Below are 20,486 nucleotides of genomic sequence, written 5' to 3'. Positions count from 1 at the left end.
TTGTTGGTGATGCTGCCCATCAGTACGTCCAAATTCCCCTTGCTCCTAAACCCGATACCCCTGACCTTTTTCCCACCACTGATTGGATCCCAGGTTCCACTTATGATAATGTTTGTGTCTAATTATGTTTATCCACACTTATAGCATGTGTGGATAGGAGTGATAGGAAAGCTGCACATACGGACCCGCCCCAAAGCTATGTCGCAAATCAGCAGCGCAACTGCTTTACAGTAAAATTTTATGTTACAGTGCTATATGTTATCTGCACATGGGAGCGAATGTAAATGTAAACAAACATGGATGGAGGGAACGTAGCGCTTCGGGAAATTACTCATTGGATGATTCATGGATTATTACAAGATTTGTCAGTCTGCTACTGCGTCGTGACTACATAAGATGAGTGTTGATGACGCAGCGGAATTCACACTAGCGCACATGCAAAGTCTGAATTTTGAGGAGAAAATACTTTGTGGGATGTAACTGAAAAGTAATATAACAAGTAGTGAAATGAATTACTGTTGGCAGGGAGTATTTTGTTAAGTAATAGTATTACATTTAAAAAAAGAATAATGAGTAATAAATAAAATATTTTGAGCAAAGAGCCCAACACTGGTTGCGAAACATGAAGTTACAGTAGGCACAGGTAGTCAGACAATATTCTTTTCACCGCTGTAAGTGTCACTTTATTCATTTATTTATTTGCTCAATCACTAACCAGGCCCCCAGAAATCTGCTTCTGCTCAGACTCAACGGCCACACGTTGAGTCTGGGCATTAAATTTCTGGGCGTATATGAGCAACTATTAATTAATAATTATTAAGAAGACCTGTATGATAGTAAACTTGATATTTGATTCCCCAAGGCTTTACCTGCGGTCTGCTTCTACTCAAAAAAGGTGTTCTGCGGCCATTAGCGACAAGAATTGTAACCTTGTGTGAAGGTTTAAGACAGGGAGGCTCAGTTAAAATGATTATAAAAAAAAGTCGAAGTAATAGGTACAGCAAAAACGTGATAAACAAAGGATGATGCAGAAATACAGATAAAAATGATCTCATAGAATCAATAGTCATAACGCACAATGGTCTATTACACTTATGTGTGTGTGTGTGCATTAGTTGTCATTCTGAAAAGCAACAGGGTTCGATAGATACTAAAAATATACTTCAAATTAGTATTTCCATTGAGTAGTAGTAATACATAAAAATAAATGATAAGGTGCGCACAGGGCACACTGTAGGACAACCCCCCCCCCCGCTCCAATCCAGTATATATATATATATATATATATATATACATATATATTCCCACCTGGGACCTCACAATACCATGCGGTGCTTTCACACCCAATAGTTGTGGGGAATCCCTGAGGGGAACTAGGACCTGGGGGAGCTCCCAGAGAAGCAGACACTGGCACTGGTGACGCTGATGTGTCGCATCCAACGGGGTTTCAGAATGAGTTCCGTGTTCTAGTTACTCCTGAACTTTAACTGATTTCTCCTTACCAGTCCACTAAAATTTGTTTCTGAACAAATTTTAGGCAAGAAATAATAAATCCAGTTGCTGAATCTTCACTCATAGGATCTACAAGATATAATTTAAAAGTTTGTTTGCGCTTTCGTTAAGTACAGGCTCTGTTATAAGAATTTTGTATTTCTGTGTATCCTCAATTGAGCTTATAAAGTATTGTGACATTATGTCCTAACGAGTACATGCAGAACAACATGGTCAACATAAATGACTACGTGCCAGGAACAACATGTACGGACAAAATGTACGCAACTGATCACCAAGAACATATGTATCACAAAGAATTGTTTCCAACCAGAGGCGCTCCAGCAAGCCAATGATGCAACAAGAGTCTTCATCCTATAAAAGCCTCAGCTCTCCAGAGAGAGTTGACCCTTTCCTTGGTGACATCGTTTTGCGTTATTGCTCTGTAAATGCTCCTCTTGTACAACATTGGATCCTCTTGAACAAGATTAAATACTTTATTAATCTAAAGTATTGGTCTCCGATTTCCTCTGTAACGATTAGTCCGTCCACGAACAAAGTTTCGAGCGGTTTAGCTTTAACAGGCTCACTCGCTCGGGGATTTGCTGTTTCATTCAATTAACGTCGTAAAATGAAATAAATACATCGGCAATAAAAATACTGTAACAATATATCTGAATCTATGTAATCACATACACATATATGCACACACATAATGAAGTACACAACCTCATATGTCCTAATCACATATTTCTTATTTTCCCATGGTTTTCTAAACCGTATAAGTGGGAGTATAGTCTTTTCAGCCTCCTCCCGCCGATGCAGCTGCAAGAGCAGGAAGACCGTGTCGAGACCTTATCTGGAATACCTATAAATCTGTGACGCCAAACTGACCATATATTCTCTGACTCCCTAAAAAGTAAACAGATCGAACAGACCACCGTCTGTCTGCATCTTTATTTAAACCCACCAATTGACAAACTGCAGATTACAGCGACCCTTTCATTTCTGTAACATTACTTGGCGTCATGGAACAGGATCGAGCTGCGTCCAGGGGGACCATTGACGACGGAGCCGGCATAGACTAAAATCCTCGTAAAGTACGTGAATAGAATGTGATTTATCTATTGAGACGGTAAATAGGTACATGAAATAGATAAAAAAAGGGAGAAAACACCAATTGACACAAAGCAAATCCCTAGGTTTGAAGGCAATCATTAAATAAATGAATAAAGAAATAAATCAATAAAAAATAAAATAAGATAAAATAATACTAAATAATATAAAATAATTTAAAGTAGCCTAATAACACCATGGGTAGCAGTAATAGTAAAACGCTACAGAAGGATCAACGAGTAAGGGAGTCGAAGGAATGTTACAAATGTATGAAGTGGAAAGATGACAGAACAGTGATAAGTTTGGTAGAAATGGAGAGCTTAGGTTTTCCCACAGGAGGAAGCTTTAGTCTAAATCAGCTACAGCAGCTGAAATTTAGATTACAAGAAAAAGAGGAAGTACAAGGGCTTTTGGAGAGTTTTAGAGGAACCTAATAACAGAGAAAAGAAAAAGAATAAGAAGTAGGGAGAGGAAAAGGGACAGAGACGGGAATCAGGGAGAGAGACAGGGCCAGGAAAAGGGACAAAAAAAGCAGAAAGCAGAAAGCAGAAAGCACCACTTCTTTGTATCCTATGTTACCGGACAAAATACCTGATCTGGACCTGGACTCCCACCCTCCCGTATGGCGTCAACCTCCAAATCCACCCAACCTTGTCCCTGACGACAAGCCTAACATCATTAAAGCAAACATACCAGTGATCGACCTCGACAGCAACAGCGACGGCGACGACGATCCCCCGCAAGGAGCCACCGCCCCGCAGATACGGCTTCCTCCACCTCCAAGCAAACTGCCTGAAGACGGCCAGAAAGGAATCACCATGAACTTGAGAACAAAAAAAGAACCAGTTGAAAACATTAATCCGTTACGAAAATGTTAATGTTCAAAGTTTCGGTCTATATATATTCTGGTATATTGGCCATGGACAGATGTAGACGCCGATCTTGCCGCGTCTAACATCCCATCTCCATTTGTGAACTTCAGACTCTGGCAAAGACAATTCACAGACATGTGTTAGAGTTATCGTCCCCTGGGACGTGAGATACAAAGAGCCCTCGTCAAGACATGTGGTGTACAATTTAACCGTGTGTCCAACCTGATACCTGATGACAAAATTAACTTACGTCTCACACACCTTGACGTTAACCATGCAGACAACCTGCAGTGGCGCCAACTTGTCGATTAGGTTGTCGCAGGCGCTCGATAAGCCTTCCCCGAGGTCTTCGATCACTCCAATATCAACAAATGTGTCTAGAACACACATGAGACGCCACAAGCCTATGCCGGACGCCTGGAAGGTGTTTTCCGCAATCACAGTGGACTGATGAAACCTGAAGAGATAGGGGTATCTCCTCTGACACCATATGAGACTCACCGGTCATCACTACAGCCGTTTATATTCCACCGCAAGCGGACACCGACACAGCACTCTCGAACCTGTATGATGTGTTGTGCGGATTTCAAAACAAACATCCGAACGCGGCTGTGGTGGTGACTTTAACAAGGTGAGCCTTAAAGAAGTTCTGCCTAATTTATACCAACACATCACGTGTGCCACCAGGACCACTGCTACACACCATACAAGAACGGATACAAGACCGTCTCACTCCCTGCTTTCGGGAAATCTGATCACACCTTGATTTCGCTGGTTCCCATTTACAGGCCTCTGATCGCGCGAGAATTGGTGGTGACGAGGGAAGTGAAGCGGTGGACGGACCAAGCAGAGGCTGCGCTTCAGGCCGCTCTGACTGACGTCAACTGGGAAAATGTTCCAATCAAGTTCCAGTGACGTCAGCGAGTTTACGGAAGTGGCTGTGAGCTTTGTAGCCACGTTAGCGGCTACAAAGCTAAGGTAATTCCTGTTCCCACGGTGAAAATTAGGATATTTCCAAACCAGAAACCGTAGTTAAATCCATCCGCTGCGCTCGGAATGCTTGCATGGCCGCTTACAACGACGGTCTTGTATCCGTAAATATGGACAACTACAAAGCGAGAAGCTGATTAAGGATTATATCTGCGCCTCCCTCCCCCGCACCTTGGACCCGTTGCAGTTTGCGTACCAGATGACGCGGTCTCCCAGGTACTGCACACCACGCTCACGCACCTGGATGGCCGGAAGGGGGCCTATGTGAGATTGCTGTTCATCGATTATAGTTCAGCTTTCAATACCATAGTCCCTAGCAGATTGGATGTCAAGCTGCAGGAGCTCGGACTGAACACTCCGCTGTGTGCCTGGATCATGGACTTCCTCACAGCCAGGCCCCAGGTGGTGAGGGTGGGGAAGCACATGTCCAGCTCCCTCACCCTGAACACAGGATCCCCCCAGGGCTGCGTCCTCAGCCCCCTACTGTACTCCCCATACACACATGACTGTGTAGCCAGGTCCAGCTCCAACATCATCATCAAGTTTGCTGACGACACCGTTGTGGTGGGCCTGATCACCGACGGCGATGAGAAGGCCTACCGCGGGGAGGTGATGGACCTGTTACACTGGTGCCAGGACAACAGCCTCCACCTGAACGTCAGCAAAACTAAGGAGCTGATTGTGGACTTTGGGCGGGGATTACAACCGAGGACGCATGCGCCGTTGGTGATTAATGGGACTTCTGTCAACAGGGTGAGCAGCTTCAAGTACCTGGGAGTCCACATCACGGAGGATTTAACATGGACTTTACAAACAGACACTGTGGTGAGAAAGGCAAGGCAGCGTCTTTACCACCTCAGGCAGCTGATGAAATTCCGGGTCTCAGTGAGGATCCTCAAGTCCTTCTACCTTGGAGCAGTGGAGAGCATCTGACAGGCAACATCACTTCCTGGTTTGGGAACTGGACTGTTCAGGAAAAGCGGGCCTTGCAGAGGGTGGTGCTTTCAGCTGATCGTACCACTGGAACTACCCTCCCCTCCCTGCAGGACTTATACACCAGGAGGTGTAGTAGCAGAGCCCACAGGATCATGAAGGATCCTCACCACCCCAACAATGGACTGTTCCAGCTTCTGCGGTCAGGCAAGCGTCTCCGCAGTCACACAGCCAGATCAGAGACAGAGTTTCTTCCCGCAGGCCATTAGAACTGAACTCACCAGGGGTCCTCACTGAGTCACAGACATAGGCTCCACTACCTTACTGTACTGTATTTAGCATACTGTATCACTGTTCTGGGTTATTGCATACTGTGCTGTATTGCTGTTCTGTTCGGTGTTACTGTATTGCTGCGCCGTACTGTTGTATACTGTATATCTCTACACACACTTCATTTACATTCAGCAGAAGCTTTTATCCAAAGCGATTTACAATTATTCAAATACCGATGGACGCAGCCATCAGGAGCGATTAGGAGTTAAGTGTCTTGCTCAAGGACACTATAGCATGCTAGCAGGAGGACCCTGGGATCGAACCAGCAACTTTTAGATTACTAGATGACCAGCTATACCTCCTGAGCTACCTCTTAGGAATTAGTTAGTTAGTCAAGTAGAAATTTGAAGGTAGCTTTTGTGTTCCGGGTGCGTTGCATTGACATTTCACTGCATTTATGTATAAAAGTATGTATATGTATGTGACGAATAAACCTCTGAATCTTGAATCCTACGGTTCGTGTTCATTAGTGGACTCATGTCCCCACTTGGTGACATGTTGAAACGCTTGGTTGTCACCTGGAAGACGGCAACCTTTGCTGACACCGTCCTCCATGCTGAACAAGCCTATGAGACCCACCAAAGGGACAACGACCACAAACAAGATCAACGGAAACGGACTGGTCCCGAACCCAGATAACCATCTCAGGCAGCTCAGGCAATCACTCAAGGTCAACCAGGTCCATCATGGCCTCAGCAAAACACCTCAGGCCAGACCCAACGAGGCGGAGGATTCCGTGGAAGCCGTCTCAGTCGCCGGGGCCGAGGAGGTCCAAACCTAGGCCCCAGCACCTGGTAACGCTGCGGCCAGGAAGGACACTGGGCCCGCGCCTGTGCCACGGCGCCAAAGAGATGACCACAGGGCAAATGGGGTCAAACAGGGGAATCTGGACAATATCAGATTTGACACCCGGAGGAGGGGACCCCAGGGAACGACCCAAACTCTGCACACCCTGATCAGGTGACACCTACACACACATAAACATAGCAAAATAATGATGAAAATGTGTTTACTGTTCAATCGTATTATACACAAACTTGTAGCAGAGTACCGACCACTACATTAAAAATTGAAGGTCATGATTTGGAATTTCTTGTAGATTCGGGTGCTAGCTATTCTTTTGTTAATGCATGTGATTCACCGCTCACTCCCATACTCAGACTGATACATGCACTGTCACAGGCTGTACCAATACTCGAACACTATACAGAGCCTCTGAACACAAATTTATATGGTCTAAAACGTGTCCAGTTAACCTCTTAGGCCGTGATTTAAAATGTGCATTTGGCATAAGTGTGATATCACGTGACGGCCGTCTCAAGGTCACCTTAAGACCAGAAAACCTGCTCTACCCCCTCACTGTACGCACCATTTTCGAATGGCGCCTTATTGATTCCATTTTCGCCGGCAATTTGGTAAAAACAGCTCAAATGAAGGTTGCGTCGGATGACATCTCCTTTATGCGACCCGCCGAATTACACTGCACCGCCTCTGTGCAACCAAATGTTGATCCTGACTACCTGTTCAATGGACTGATGTTTCAACACCTTCTGAAACTCTCACACTGTGTAGTTTATACTATGACTGTTCTCCTGCGGCATGCTCCGTTTCTCCCTGTTCTCCACGACAGTCAAAATTGGCATGGATCCAGCCACCCCTCCTCCGCCTGGAAGGAGCTGGGCCCTTGGCTCCATTGTGCTTTAAACGCTTCGGACTGGGAACCCTCTCCATCCGCGGCCAACACACTTTACAGCCCGTCCATCGACATCTACACCACACCACTGCAACACGTCACACCCGTTGAACGACTTATGCTGTCACCTGATGCAAATAACAGCTCCCCATTTATAGGCATACTCACAGAAGACAAATTAATAACTATTCCCAATGTCTGTGGGCCACTAGTCCCGCCGATAATGGATTAATAAAAGAAGCTACTCTCTATGTGGTTCAACAAAAGGGACGACACAGTAGACGTCATAACCCCTGTTTTCAATGCTCTCGTCGAATTTCCAAACCACCTGCAAACACTCCAATATTTCCAGTAAAGAAGGCCGCCGTTAAAGACAATCAAACTCAAACAAATTGCCAATTTGTCCAAGATTTGCAACCTGTCAACGCTGCTGTTTTACTGTGTGCTCCCATAGTCGCAAACTCACACACAATCCTCACACAACTCCCACCGTAAGTGGCCTGTTTCTCTGTTACTGACCTGAAGAAGGTTTTTTCTCGGTCCCTGTGGCCCCTGAACGTCAGTTTTGGTTCGCCTTTACTTTTGCAGGCTCTACTTGGACATGGACTAGGCCGCTTTCCACACCGCCTTAGCACATAACCTCGGTAAGTTTAACCCCCGTCTGGGTCCACTATTTTACAGTATGTAGACGATCTCCTCATTACCAACGCCACGATACAAGAGCTTTGCACGCTCTGTCTATTATCCCTACAAAACCATATGGTGCTGGACCAGCTTACGGCAGCACAAGGTGGAGTCTGCGTCCTTGTCGGAACAGCTTGTTGTGCTTTCGTCCCCGACAACGACGCTGACGGCCATGTCATAGATCAAGCTTTACAAACGCTTACCCAGTTACACGACATCACTCTTAAGGAGGAAGTAAATGATGCTCAGAGTGGGTTCTGGTGGTTCCTTATGAATTGGCGCCACTGGCTCACTCTTGATGCCGCCACTTTAGCCGCCATCCTCGCATTATTATGCACTTGTTTGGTTTGTATAATACCATTACTATGCTGCATAACCCCCCAAGTCGTTAAGAATTTTGTTGCCATCCCCCTTGAGGAGTGCCCTCTGGATCCTTGGTCTCCCCCTGCAGGCCCTGATACCTGACAACCCTTCCTTACAGGACCCCCAAGTTTAAAACCACACATGATGCGCTAATTTGAATCTTTGTGAATTTGTAGTGCTGATGCTTTTCTTGGTTTGCTCATATATATATATATATATATGTATATATATATGTATATATATATATATATATATACACATATAATTTGCTATTTTACTTCTTGCTTGTATTTTATCGTTATTTGTTTTATTCTGATGTTCATCAAAGTTGTGTGGTTTTGGAATGTGTTTTTCATTTTGTTATGAATTTATACATTTCATGGTTATTCGTTTAATTCTGCGTTTCTTTGAAACCTCTTTTATTCACTACCTTATGTGGAGATGTTCAATCTCCAAGGGGGGGTGTGATGGTGAGTCTCAGAATGGTTGAACAAAGAACTCCTTCACAGAGCTTGCTTCAAACATCTGACCTCGGCAAAATTAAAGATCATAAAGGGCCCACTAGTTATGCACATACTGTATACCTGCCCTTCAGAATATATGACCAGCTTGCTCCGATCCTCCTCTAGCCTGGCTACTCCCCACCTTGTTATATGGTCATCTTTTCCCTTCGCCCCTCCATCAAAAGGACTTCCTGGGTTTCCCACTGGGTTTTACCAGACGTCAATGGCTAGGTTTTTTCTGATAACCTGATTTTTCTAATAACAAAGTGTTATTTGTTGACCATTTATTTCTAGTGTAATGATCATTTGTTTTATTGTATTTGTTCCCGCTTTATTCTTAGTATACATTTACATGTACCCACTGTTGTTGGTTTGGTTTGAGGTTTCTTTCTGCCTTGCTTTTGTTTTGTTTTTCAGTTGTGATGTGTTTTACGTATATATTTTGTTCCCTGTATGTGTGTTTCATTTTCAGCATTCTATTTTGATGTCTTACTATTTACATTTTCCATCGTTGTTTTTAATTATCCTTATGTTTAGATTAAAAGGGTGGAATGTAACAATTTATCTAAATCTATTTAATCACATAAACATATATGCACACACATAATGAAGTACACAACCTTATATGTCCTCAGTCACATATTTCTTATTTTCCCATGGTTTTCCAAACCGTAAAAGCGGGAGTATAGTCTTTTCGGCCTCCTACGCTGATGCAGCTGCAAGAACAGGAAGACTGTGTTGAGACCTTATCTGGAATACCTATAAATCTGTGACGCCAAACTGACCATATATTCTCTGACACCCTGAAAATAAACAGTTAGACTCAGAGAACTTCTCAAGGGCACATCTCTGACCCGACCCATGTACAAGTAAAACCAGCGTCTGTCTACTTCTTTATTTAAACCAACCGATTGACAAACTGCAGATTAAAGCGACCCTTTAATTTCTGTAACAATACTTTCTTTTTTGTCATGTTTTTTTTATTAGTTGATAATGACGAGGGTGCGGCAAACTGTGTTTCTGAGACAATCACCCTCAAAGCTTCCCCAACACTTGGACCCATTCAGCCAGCTCCCAGAATGCAGATGGTTTGGAGGACCAACAAAGCCACATGGCTACTTGCCACATGGCCACTTGACACCCTGCTGAATGGAGCAATCGCTGCATTGTTCTTGTGTTTATAGGGAATGTTGAACAGCATCATCGACACACATCTTTGTTTTTAAAAAAGTTTTTATCAAACAGTAAGAATATACATATTTTATAAAAGTGGAATTATTTACAAGTTTAAAAGTGCAGACAACACAACAAAATGTACAATCTGTCAATAATATTAGTCTCTGTAAATCAACCTTGGTGTGTCATTTAATATATAAATGTGCGTATGCCAAATAGCCAAAATCGCCTTGGAATGTTAATAGTTGACCCACCGATATTTAATTTCCGCTGTAACCTTTTGTCTACCCCTTTCATGTAACTCTCTCCATGATGAACAGCCAAAGTTTACATCACGTATTTAGACCATCTTGATGTGGTTGCTCGCAGGTTGAACACGACCACCCAAAGAGAGATTGAGGCACTCACAGGTGTTCTTGGAGTCCTTGATCATGGAGTTGTAGACCTACCTCTCCGAGCGTATTTCCTCATGCTATAGAAATCGCTTCTTGTAGAAACTTCTTCCGTTGTAACAACAACGGGGCTTCTCGTCGGTCTCCTCCGGTGGTTCTTGAAATATTCTGTTTCATTATCACATTCAGGTTGAAATCCGCTGTTTGAAATGTTTTCCAAGTCTGGGATAACGCGGATATCAGATTCAGCATTGATGTTTTTTCTAGGCATCACTGTCATCATCGCGGAAGATGTTGTCAGAGCTGCTTACACTGACTTGGATCTATTGCACTGACTAAAGTAAGGTCTGCAATATGATTTAAAGCTTCCGCCACCTGCTTCTCGAAATCCATAACAACACAGAGATGAATGTTTCACAGACAAGAGAAACCGAAGGCTCCTTGTCTAGTTTAGGGAAGTGTCGTCAGCCTTTCTTTTTCGCGGGTTATGCCACACAATAATGTATCCGGGTGTGTGTAAAACTAGTATGATTTAAAGGTTGAACTCTATCAAAATGGTTTCACATTGTGACTCCACATCACATGGAATATGGAGGGATGATTTTCACCTGGACGGTTGCTTTAAAGGAAACGATCGATCAGCGTTCGCGCTGTTCAGCGTCTCGGTAAGTGAACTGTGTTTCCCCATGTAATCTAACAGGAATATTTAACTCAGCGGTTTAACATTAATCTACTATTTATAAATCAAACTCAATTAGAAATTAGACATTTTTTGAAAATCCACAAAGGAACATGAATCTGGAAAAATCGAATTTTCCTTCTAGAAAGGTTTTGTCAACTTATTTGGTGGCCCATGGCGATTTTAGAATTGCGTGACATAGCGGGTTTCGCTGCGGTGGGTCCATTCCAAAACATTTATATTTTTCATTAAACAAACGCAAGATAATCCTGTATACACGAGTTGCTTTACATTTTGAACCACTGCTCCCCCCGGTGGACAGATAAACCATTGCAACTGCTTTTCCACAAATGCAGCCTGGGGATGTTCCCAGGCCCCGCCGCAAAATTACGTCATCGAGGGGGATATAATTACTGGCAAGATTCGAGCACAGACCCAACAGGGACCCTGCATGGTTCAGCCATGCCCCAATCATGGATCTGCCTGGCTCCTGTCATGTTCTAGCTGCCCTCTCGAAGTGGCTCCTTCTGTAGATACTGATATACTCTGATTAAAGGCTTGACCTGTGAGTTTGGTTACTAATGATAAGTCACTTCAGACAAAAGCATTGACTAAATGGCTCTACTTGGTATAATGTAATGAAATACATCCAGGTTTTGTTGAGGCTGAACTCTCGGATATTGGCCATTTGGAGTACAGACAAGCAGAGTACAGACTGGGTAGGCATACAGATACATAAGACTACAAACAAACACCGACAAAGAGATTAGTCTCATTGGTGCAAGCTGTTCGGACAATCACTGTCTGTCTGCCCTGCCCCCGCCCGGTTTTGATCCATCAGCCCCAGGCAAGGAGCAGTGAGCAGGGTCCAAGAAGCAAATCACTAATAGGCCCCAAGTCCGTCAGTCAGCATGTGACCTGTCTAACAGTTCAATGTGGATTGATTTGAGAAAGAGAGAGATAGAGAGAGCAGAATGAGGGGTGGAACAAAGAGGAAGCGATTGCAGAGAGAGGACCTTGACCTGGGAGATCATTAGGAAATGTAGCAAGAAAGAAAGAGTGAAAAAAAGAAAGAAGGAAAAAAATAGTAGAGCAGTCATGCAAAAAACACAATCTTGAGAATCAGCCTTCCATTTAAAATGAAATACACACATACACACACACACCAAGCTCAGTCGTGAAAACGAGCCTTCCATTGTGTGCAATACACACAGATTAACAATAAATAGAGACACACACACACACACACACACACACACACACACACACACACACACACACACACACACACACACACACACCCACACACACGCGCACACACACACGCAATTGTAGAGACAGACACTCAAAAATGCATAAGCATTTATCTGCACAAACACTGCTGATGTTATGAATTATGTAATTCATGTATTTGGAGGAGAGGGAGAAGGATTGCATATGGAATGCACAATATGCACAATAGCTACATACCTGTGTGTTTGTGTGTGTGTGTGTGCGTGTGCGTGTGTGTGTGTTATCCGACATGAGCTCTGTGCATTGATCAAACTTTGCTTAACCATTCCGGACACATACGCACTCTCTGCTCTGCTACACTGAATGGTCAGTTTAATTATCTCCCACAGTGTACAGCAGCCAAGTCAGTCAGCGAGTCATAGACACAGTAAAACCACACTACATGTTACAAGTTTCGGAGAGTAAAATCGCAGATGCTGTATGCATGCTGGGGTACGGGGATATTGCACAAATCGTGTTTTAATAACTGGATGACTGACTGTACCAACACACACACACACACACACATAATCCTCCACCAATAATTCAAAGTACCTTTGAAGGCATTTGTGGCCGGTATATCAGTTTCCTGCATAGTTCTCCTTCCAGCGCTGACCCCACTGCCGACAATACCTGTTGGGGGGGGGTTTCCGTGGATTGACAAACATTAACTGGTGCGAACCACGATCGCGGGAGGAGGGGGGTATAAAGAGGACAAGGATGAGGAGGAGGAGGAGGAGAAGCAGAGGAGGAGGGCACACGGTGTTCCGATGGCCATCGTCTCTTTATTAACAGTCCATGGTGCGTGAGCGAGCAAGTTGGTGTTGTGCACGCTACTGAGGGGGCTTAGGGGTGGGTGGGTTGGGTTGGGGGAGTGAAAGTGGGTGGCTGGTTGGGTCCACTCGGCATCTGTCTCCCAACCCAGGTCAGTTGACCAGCTGGAATATAATCTTTTTGTTTTGTTTTTAATAGTCCTAGAGAGACATTTAACTTCCGGACTTTTGTTTGTGTCCTGAATCCAAACCTGTAGAGATGGAAAGCTGTCCAAGAAGGGCAAGAAGGGAAGAAGAAGGGCAAGCTGGGTCCACTCGGCGTCTGGTTCCCAACCCAGGTCAGTTGATCGGTTGGAATTAGGTTCTTTTTGCTGTTTTTAATCGTTCCAGTGAGACAGACGTTTGACTTCCGTACGTGCTTTGTGTCCTGAACCCAAATCTGTAGAGATGGAAAGCTGTTCAAGACGAAGAGAGGGAGAACAAATAGAAGTCCAAGGAAGAAGGGTGGTAGGGTTTGTGGACAGTATGGTAGGGGGAACTTGTGAATAAGAGGGTTTAGGGTGGGCTGCTGGCGGGGAGGTGGGCTACACTATGGCTATCCTCCCAGCCGCAGGGCTACAGCCATGGCCAGGACCACGTTAGCATGTCCGTCTGCCCGTCCGTCCGTCTCCCTCTGTGGTGATCTCTCCGTCCCCTTCTCGATGTCTAAGTTTTGCGTCTGTTCCTCTATTTCCCTTTCATCAAAGCCAGCCGGAGTGCTTGTGCGGTTTCATTTTACCCCAGTTTCGCGGTGCCTCGATAACTTTTCTCTCTTCTCCGTGGCCTCTCCGTGCGGCCGGGCCCTAACTCAGCACTGCAAAGCCAGAGCAACTGGAGAGGAGAGACAAGGGAGAGAAGAAAGATAGTAGAGAGTGAGAGAGAGAGAGAGAGCAAGAGAGAGAGATGAATAAAATTATAATGGAGCATATGCCATCAGCATGGAGATACAGGCTGTCCAACACCAGCAATGACCACATATGAAAAGAAAAAAAAAAAGATATATATATATATATATATATTTATAGTTTTAACCCCACATTTAAACCCACGTGGTTCCACACATCCCATAAGCAGACAAAAATCACATAAGATGACCATGAAGCAAGCCAACCAGGCAAGGCAAGCCAACCACTAGGTTCTTACAAGAAAGAAAGAACGAAAGAAAAAAATAATTTCATTTTCTATTAAAGCGTGGCCCGTGATTCTATTTTATGCAGTCAGAGCCCCACATCAGCAGAGGGTACTTTGAAGTTCACCGCTAAACAGGTCTGGAGGAGGCCGTGTGGGGCTTGGTGAACAACAGAAGAATGTGTTGTCTGACATATTTAAATCTCTCCGGTCATCATGCCTGGTGAAAATAATTTCTTTTCAGCACAATTTGAATTAGTGCTGGGTGGATCATTTTGATAAAAAAAAGTCAGTAGATCTGTTATTTTTAACGTTTAGCAAGTTGCGACGGGAAGTCAATCAGTTTGGATGATCAAAAGCTGATCTGAATGCTTCACCTCTGACCAATCAAGTTTGTCGATATAGAAATAAGCCCCGCCCCCTCCCTCGTGGACAGGGTACGCTTGTCAACACAGTAGACAATGTAGTCACACACACACGGAGTGGAGACGAAGCACAGCATCCAGAACTCTGAGGAGAACCAGAAAGATGACGTATCGTTGGGAAACATACATCCATAGTTTGGCGTTTTTTGGGATATTTAAGTTCTGACCCAAAGCAGGCGGTAAATATTCATTGTGTAAAATATGTCGACGTGACGGACAACACCACAAACTTTATTATTTATTTAGACCTACTTGCCTTATTTATTCTGTTTTTGATTTGATCAAAATTTTTTTTCAGTGAAATGTTAATTAAAGCGGATACCCTTGTTACTTATTGTTTACGAAAGAAAATTGTGTGTGAGCGGGCGAGAGCTCATAGGGTGCATTGATGCGTCTAGTGCAGCATACTAGAGAGATGTTGCTTGTAGAGATGCATGTGACTTCCCTCCCTTAGTTCCTGCCGCTGACCAACCCAGTCTTGGGTAAAGGAAGCCGAGTGTGTTCGTCTTCCGAGGTCAATACATAGCCTCTCCATCGCCAAGACTTCTGCAGTGCCTCCGCGTGGCCACACACGGTAACTGGGTATCGCGAGGTCCCAGGCCAAACTGTAGGAGATCTCGGAGCAGCAGTGGGCCCCAGAGGCAAGCCGCGCAGTCCCACCGGTGTGTGGACAAGCCCTGGTGTCTGCCAACCACTGTCCCAGCTATGGGTTAAATAGCATGGGCAGATGGGGCTCATAGCCTTGGACGGCAACCTGTGTAGGAGAAGGACACTCTGAACTAAAACCGGGACTGCGAGGAGTTGCGCCCCACAGTCCGCTATCAGCATAGTAAAGCCAACCATGGACTACAAAGTCATCCCAAATCCTGTACTTCCAGCGGCGGGAGTCCGCAGGAACATCGCGGCGGACGGTGGTGCTGGTCCTCCTTCTGGAGGGCACCATGACGACAGGACCTCAAACCCTGGGAGTGTCCCAGGGAGGTCCTGTCCGATCACAGCACCCCGTCCAATGCACTCATGCGCTGTCTGAGACCATTCGTTATGGGAACCTTCAACGCATGCACAGCGAGAGAAGAAGCGAGGTTGATTGAGCTAGCACACTGTGCTGAGGAATGGGGAGTGGAGATCCTGGGGATCCAAGAACACAGAAGAGTGCACGCTGATGACCCGATCGTGTACCGCAGAGTGGAGAGATGCACGTTCATCTCTGCAACAGCGTGGCGAAACGAGGCCCAGGCCGCAACAGGTGGCGTCGGGTTAATGCTGAGTTCTCGAGCGCGAAAGGCTCTTCGTCGTGTTTACCACCACACAGACAGGATCCTGATCGCAGAGTTTTCGGGCAACCCAGTAACAACAGTCATAGTCGTGTACTCACCCACCAATGTGGCACCATCTGACGTGGTGGTGGAGTTCTTTGAGGACCTAGTAACAGCGGTCCGAGACGTCCCAGCACACAACTTCCTGGCAATCCTTGGGGACTTCAATGCAAGGCTTGGACCAGAGGACGCACCCTTCCCTTACCACGACTCTACCAACCGCAACGGCGCCTACCTCACTGCCTTCCTCATGGAACACGAGCTGCTGGCGGCAAACACGATCTTCCGGAAGAGAACAGGCAAGAGATGGAACTTCCGAGATCGAGCCACGGGTACGCTTCGACAGTTGGATTACATCCTAGTGAGGAAGAGGTGGAGGAACTTCATCATGAATGCAGAACCATACTCCACATTCAGTTCTGTGGGCTCAGACCACCGCGTGGTCTCCATGCGGGTGAGACTGAGCCTCAGGGTCCCTAAACCAATCCTAAGATCTGGCGGGACTGGAAAGCGTTCTCAAACGACCCTGGCCTTCAAACCAGGTACACGGAGGAGGTGAGGAAGCGTTTCCAGCAGCTGGACAAAGGAGCGGAGTCCAGCAACGAATACACATGTTTCATTGCTGCGAACGAGGAGGCGACCAAACTATGTGTGCCCATGATGGAGAGAGTCAGATCCTCCCAGCGATCGAAACACCCTGAGGTAGTAGCGGCGCGAGGGTATGTGGAGGAAGCCCGCCTCAACTATGAGTGGTTACCAACAGTGGAGAGACGTAGGGAGCTGAACGAAGCCAAACAGCTTCTCTTCAACACCTACGACACCATCAAAGGGGAGGAGCTGATGGAGAAAGTGCAGAGAGTGAAGGCAGCGCAAGGTGGACAGAGATATGGGGAGGCCTGGAGGGTAATCAATGAAATGACCGGGAGGAAGAGGACCAAGGAGGGACAGGTCGACGGACACAGCCCTGAGGAGAGGGTGACAACCTGGGCCAGGCACTTCCAGAGGCTGCTGGGAGAGACTGCGGAAGCAGTGGAGGAAGATGTACCAACAGTCCTCCAAGACCTAGGAATTGATGATGGTCCCTTCACGGCTGGGGAGGTCGCCAGGGCAAAAACCACCGTGAAAGTGGGGAAAAGTGCCGGTCCAGATGGTCTACCCCCAGAGGTCCTGAAGAAATGTGATCTCGACGACATCTTTCTAGATTTCTGCAACCTTGCTCTGCTGCACAATCGGCAGCCTGATATGTGGTCTCTATCGAACATCATCCCAGTGCCCAAAGCTGGAGATCTCTCGAAACCGGACAACTACCGAGGCATTAGCCTGACATGTATCCCTGCAAAGATCTACAATCGCATGATACTGAACAGGATAAGACCTGCCATCGACCCTCATTTGAGGGAGAACCAGAACGGCTTTCGGGAGGGGAGAACAACAACAGCCCAGATCTTGGCACTCAGGAGAATAATTGAGGAGGTGAGGAAGGACAACCTGACTGCAGTTCTGTGCTTCATTGATTTCAAAAAGGCTTTTGACTCGATCCACAGAGGCATGATGGTGAAAATCCTTAGGGCGTATGGAATTCCTCCCAACCTACTCCGAGCAATAGAGACCATGTACGCAGGAACAAGGGCCAAGGTGATGACCCCAGATGGCAAAAGCGAGGAGTTTGACATCCTGGCTGGCGTTATGCAAGGGGACAAACTAGCCCCCTTCCTCTTCATCATAGTCCTCGATTACGCACTCAGGAAGGCAATCAGCGGGCGAGAGCAGGAACTTGGCTTCACGCTAACACCAAGGAGGTCAAGACGACATCCCGCAGTGGTCCTCACAGACCTTGATTATGCGGATGACATCAGTCTGCTCTCCAATAATGTGGAACAAGCACAAGAACTACTGAAAAGGGTAGAGCTGGAGTGCGGCAAAGTAGGCCTGAGGCTAAACGCCAAGAAAACTGAGGTCATCACCTCTAACGTTCCACCAGAACATCAACCTCTGACTACAGCAGGAGGAACTGTGCTGAAAGAAGTCGATGACTTCAAGTACCTGGGTTCATGGGTCAACTCAACTGAGCAAGATCTGAAAGTGAGGAAGGCACATGCATGGAGGGCCCTGAACGGCATGTCCAGTGTATGGAACTCCAACCTCCCCCGCCAAATCAAACTCAGCTTCTTCTATGCGACAGTAGAGTCCATTCTCCTCTATGGCAGTGAATGCTGGTCCCTGAAGCCAACCCTAGAGAAGTCCCTGGACGGGTGCTACGCCAGGATGTTGCGTGTAGTGTTTAACATCAGCAAGAGTACACATGTAACCAACAGAATTCTGTACGAGGGAATACCAAGGGTGGGCGAGAAGATTGCTGTAAGGAGAATGAGACTAGCAGGACACTGCCAAAGACACCAGGAGCTGCCAGCCAGCAAATTGGTACTGTGGGAGCCAAAACATGGGCACCGGTCACGAGGACGTCACACTTTAACATATGTGGATGTACTCAAGAATGATGCGGGAGCACAAAGCACAAACGAGCTGGCCAGATGTATGGAGAACCGGGATGACTGGAAACAACGATGGAAGGCTCGTCTGAGGACGACCTAGAGAAAGAAAATTACTTGATGTCAAGTAGTAATATTTATAATATATATTATAAATATTTATATATATATATATTTTTAAATGGCGTTAACTGACAGGACTTTTTTTTATTTTGAATATTCAATAAAAAATATACATCTACATGCCTCAATGTCATTCTCTATAAAGCCTGCCTATCAATTGTTTTTAAGCTCAATAAACACAGATAATATCTTATCCGAATCTCTCCCATTTGTACGGGAAATTGAAATCTTCCAGGACACGTTGACTGGCACCAATATTTTCTAACGCAAACTGGTCCATGGGTGTATGAATAAGTGTAAATTCTTTGGACAAAAGCGTCTGCCAAATGATGATGTTTGGTTGTCCTGAAATGACAGTGGACATTGGAACATTTAGCACTGTGTGTCATTTACAGTTATCGAAAACAATCTACAATGCATATGAAATGAAAAGGGGGAGTGGAGGCAGACGGTAAAAAAACACATGCCCTGTCTGAGGGCTGGAAACAGAGTCCAGCAAGGCCGCAGCTGCGTCTTATCAGTAGCACACTTTAACTCCAGCCTTTATCTGGCACTTAGAGCAGCACGGATGCACGCACACCCATTCTCACACACACACACACACACACACACACACACACACTATACTCTATACCTAATTGCTGTGTGTGTGTGTGTGTGCGTGTGTGAGTGTGTGCATGCGTGCGTGCGTATGTATGCTTTTGTTTGTGGAGCTAAATATTATGTGTTTGCATCAGGTATGATCTGTGTCTGGACTAAATGACCCCTGTTGGGTCCAACAAATTTCACTTGTACATTGGGCTAAACGCGGATACAGTCGACTAGTGATTGTTATTGTCTTTAAAAGGATTGGACACATTAAAGAAAGTCCATCTCATGCGCTCACTCTCTCCGGATATTTTTTTGTGGACGTGACTACAGTTTGTGGAATTGACATTTGTTGCCTAGCAATGGGAGCTAAAAATGCAGTGCTCGGTGCTTGGCAACATTACGAACACTCAGGAACATTCTAGTCATCTAGGCAACCATTGTACCTCAGGAACGACTAAACACCGAGCCTCCTTTCACCTCGTACCAATTCGAGAAAAAGAGGAAAAACACAACATCTTTACCTCAAGCAAATCGGCTGTCTGGAGTGAGGAGTGGAAGAACATTGTTGTACAAAGCGACACCTTTACAATGTTCTGTCGGGTGATTAAAAAACTGTGGCCTATTCAGGACTTTGTCGCTGTCAGGACTTCCAAAGATGTCTCTCTCATAGTCCACTTCTTTTTCTCCACTCGGCAAAAATAATCAATGAAAGAGTTCTACAACGACACCCAAACCCCAATCCTTTTTATGCAAAAAGGCATAAAAAAGGTCAAGCCATCAGCACAATCTTTGAACTGTAAATGTGTTATCACATGTGCAATAAAACCTTTCCAATGTTGAAATAGGACAAAATGTATATAATTAAAAAAAACCTGCACATGCTGGTTAAAATGACTTAAGGACAGGGGATGGTGTTCCATCAACAGTAAGGCTAGCTCTAGTCAGTTTCTCTCATTTATAATGTTTAAGTATGAGGGACAAGAACTATGTGCTGGCTCATCGAGGGACATTAGTTTGGGTGGAAATTATGGGGGCAGGGGGAGTCAGAGTTGTCCCCCTCATTATATCATTGTAAACGCAACTATACAATTTTAAATATAACAAA

At 45.4% G+C, this 20,486-nt stretch overlaps 1 protein-coding gene across 1 annotated transcript in view; it reads right to left on the bottom strand.

The window, feature by feature from the left end:
* The window catches only part of LOC307234024 (low-density lipoprotein receptor class A domain-containing protein 4-like), a 237,295-nt gene that overhangs the window by 143,004 nt on the left and 73,805 nt on the right, over positions 1–20,486 (bottom strand). Inside the window, exon 2 of the mRNA XM_080005566.1 lies at positions 13,053–14,140. Coding sequence (XP_079861692.1) covers positions 13,053–13,092 — 40 coding nt within the window. The 5' untranslated portion in view covers positions 13,093–14,140. The remainder of the gene's footprint in view (positions 1–13,052; positions 14,141–20,486) is intronic.

This window comes from Zeus faber (genome assembly GCF_960531495.2).
Source record: "Zeus faber genome assembly, chromosome: 8".
In the NCBI taxonomy this organism is placed as follows: domain Eukaryota; kingdom Metazoa; phylum Chordata; class Actinopteri; order Zeiformes; family Zeidae; genus Zeus; species Zeus faber.
This window is presented reverse-complemented; position numbering and strand designations above follow the sequence as displayed.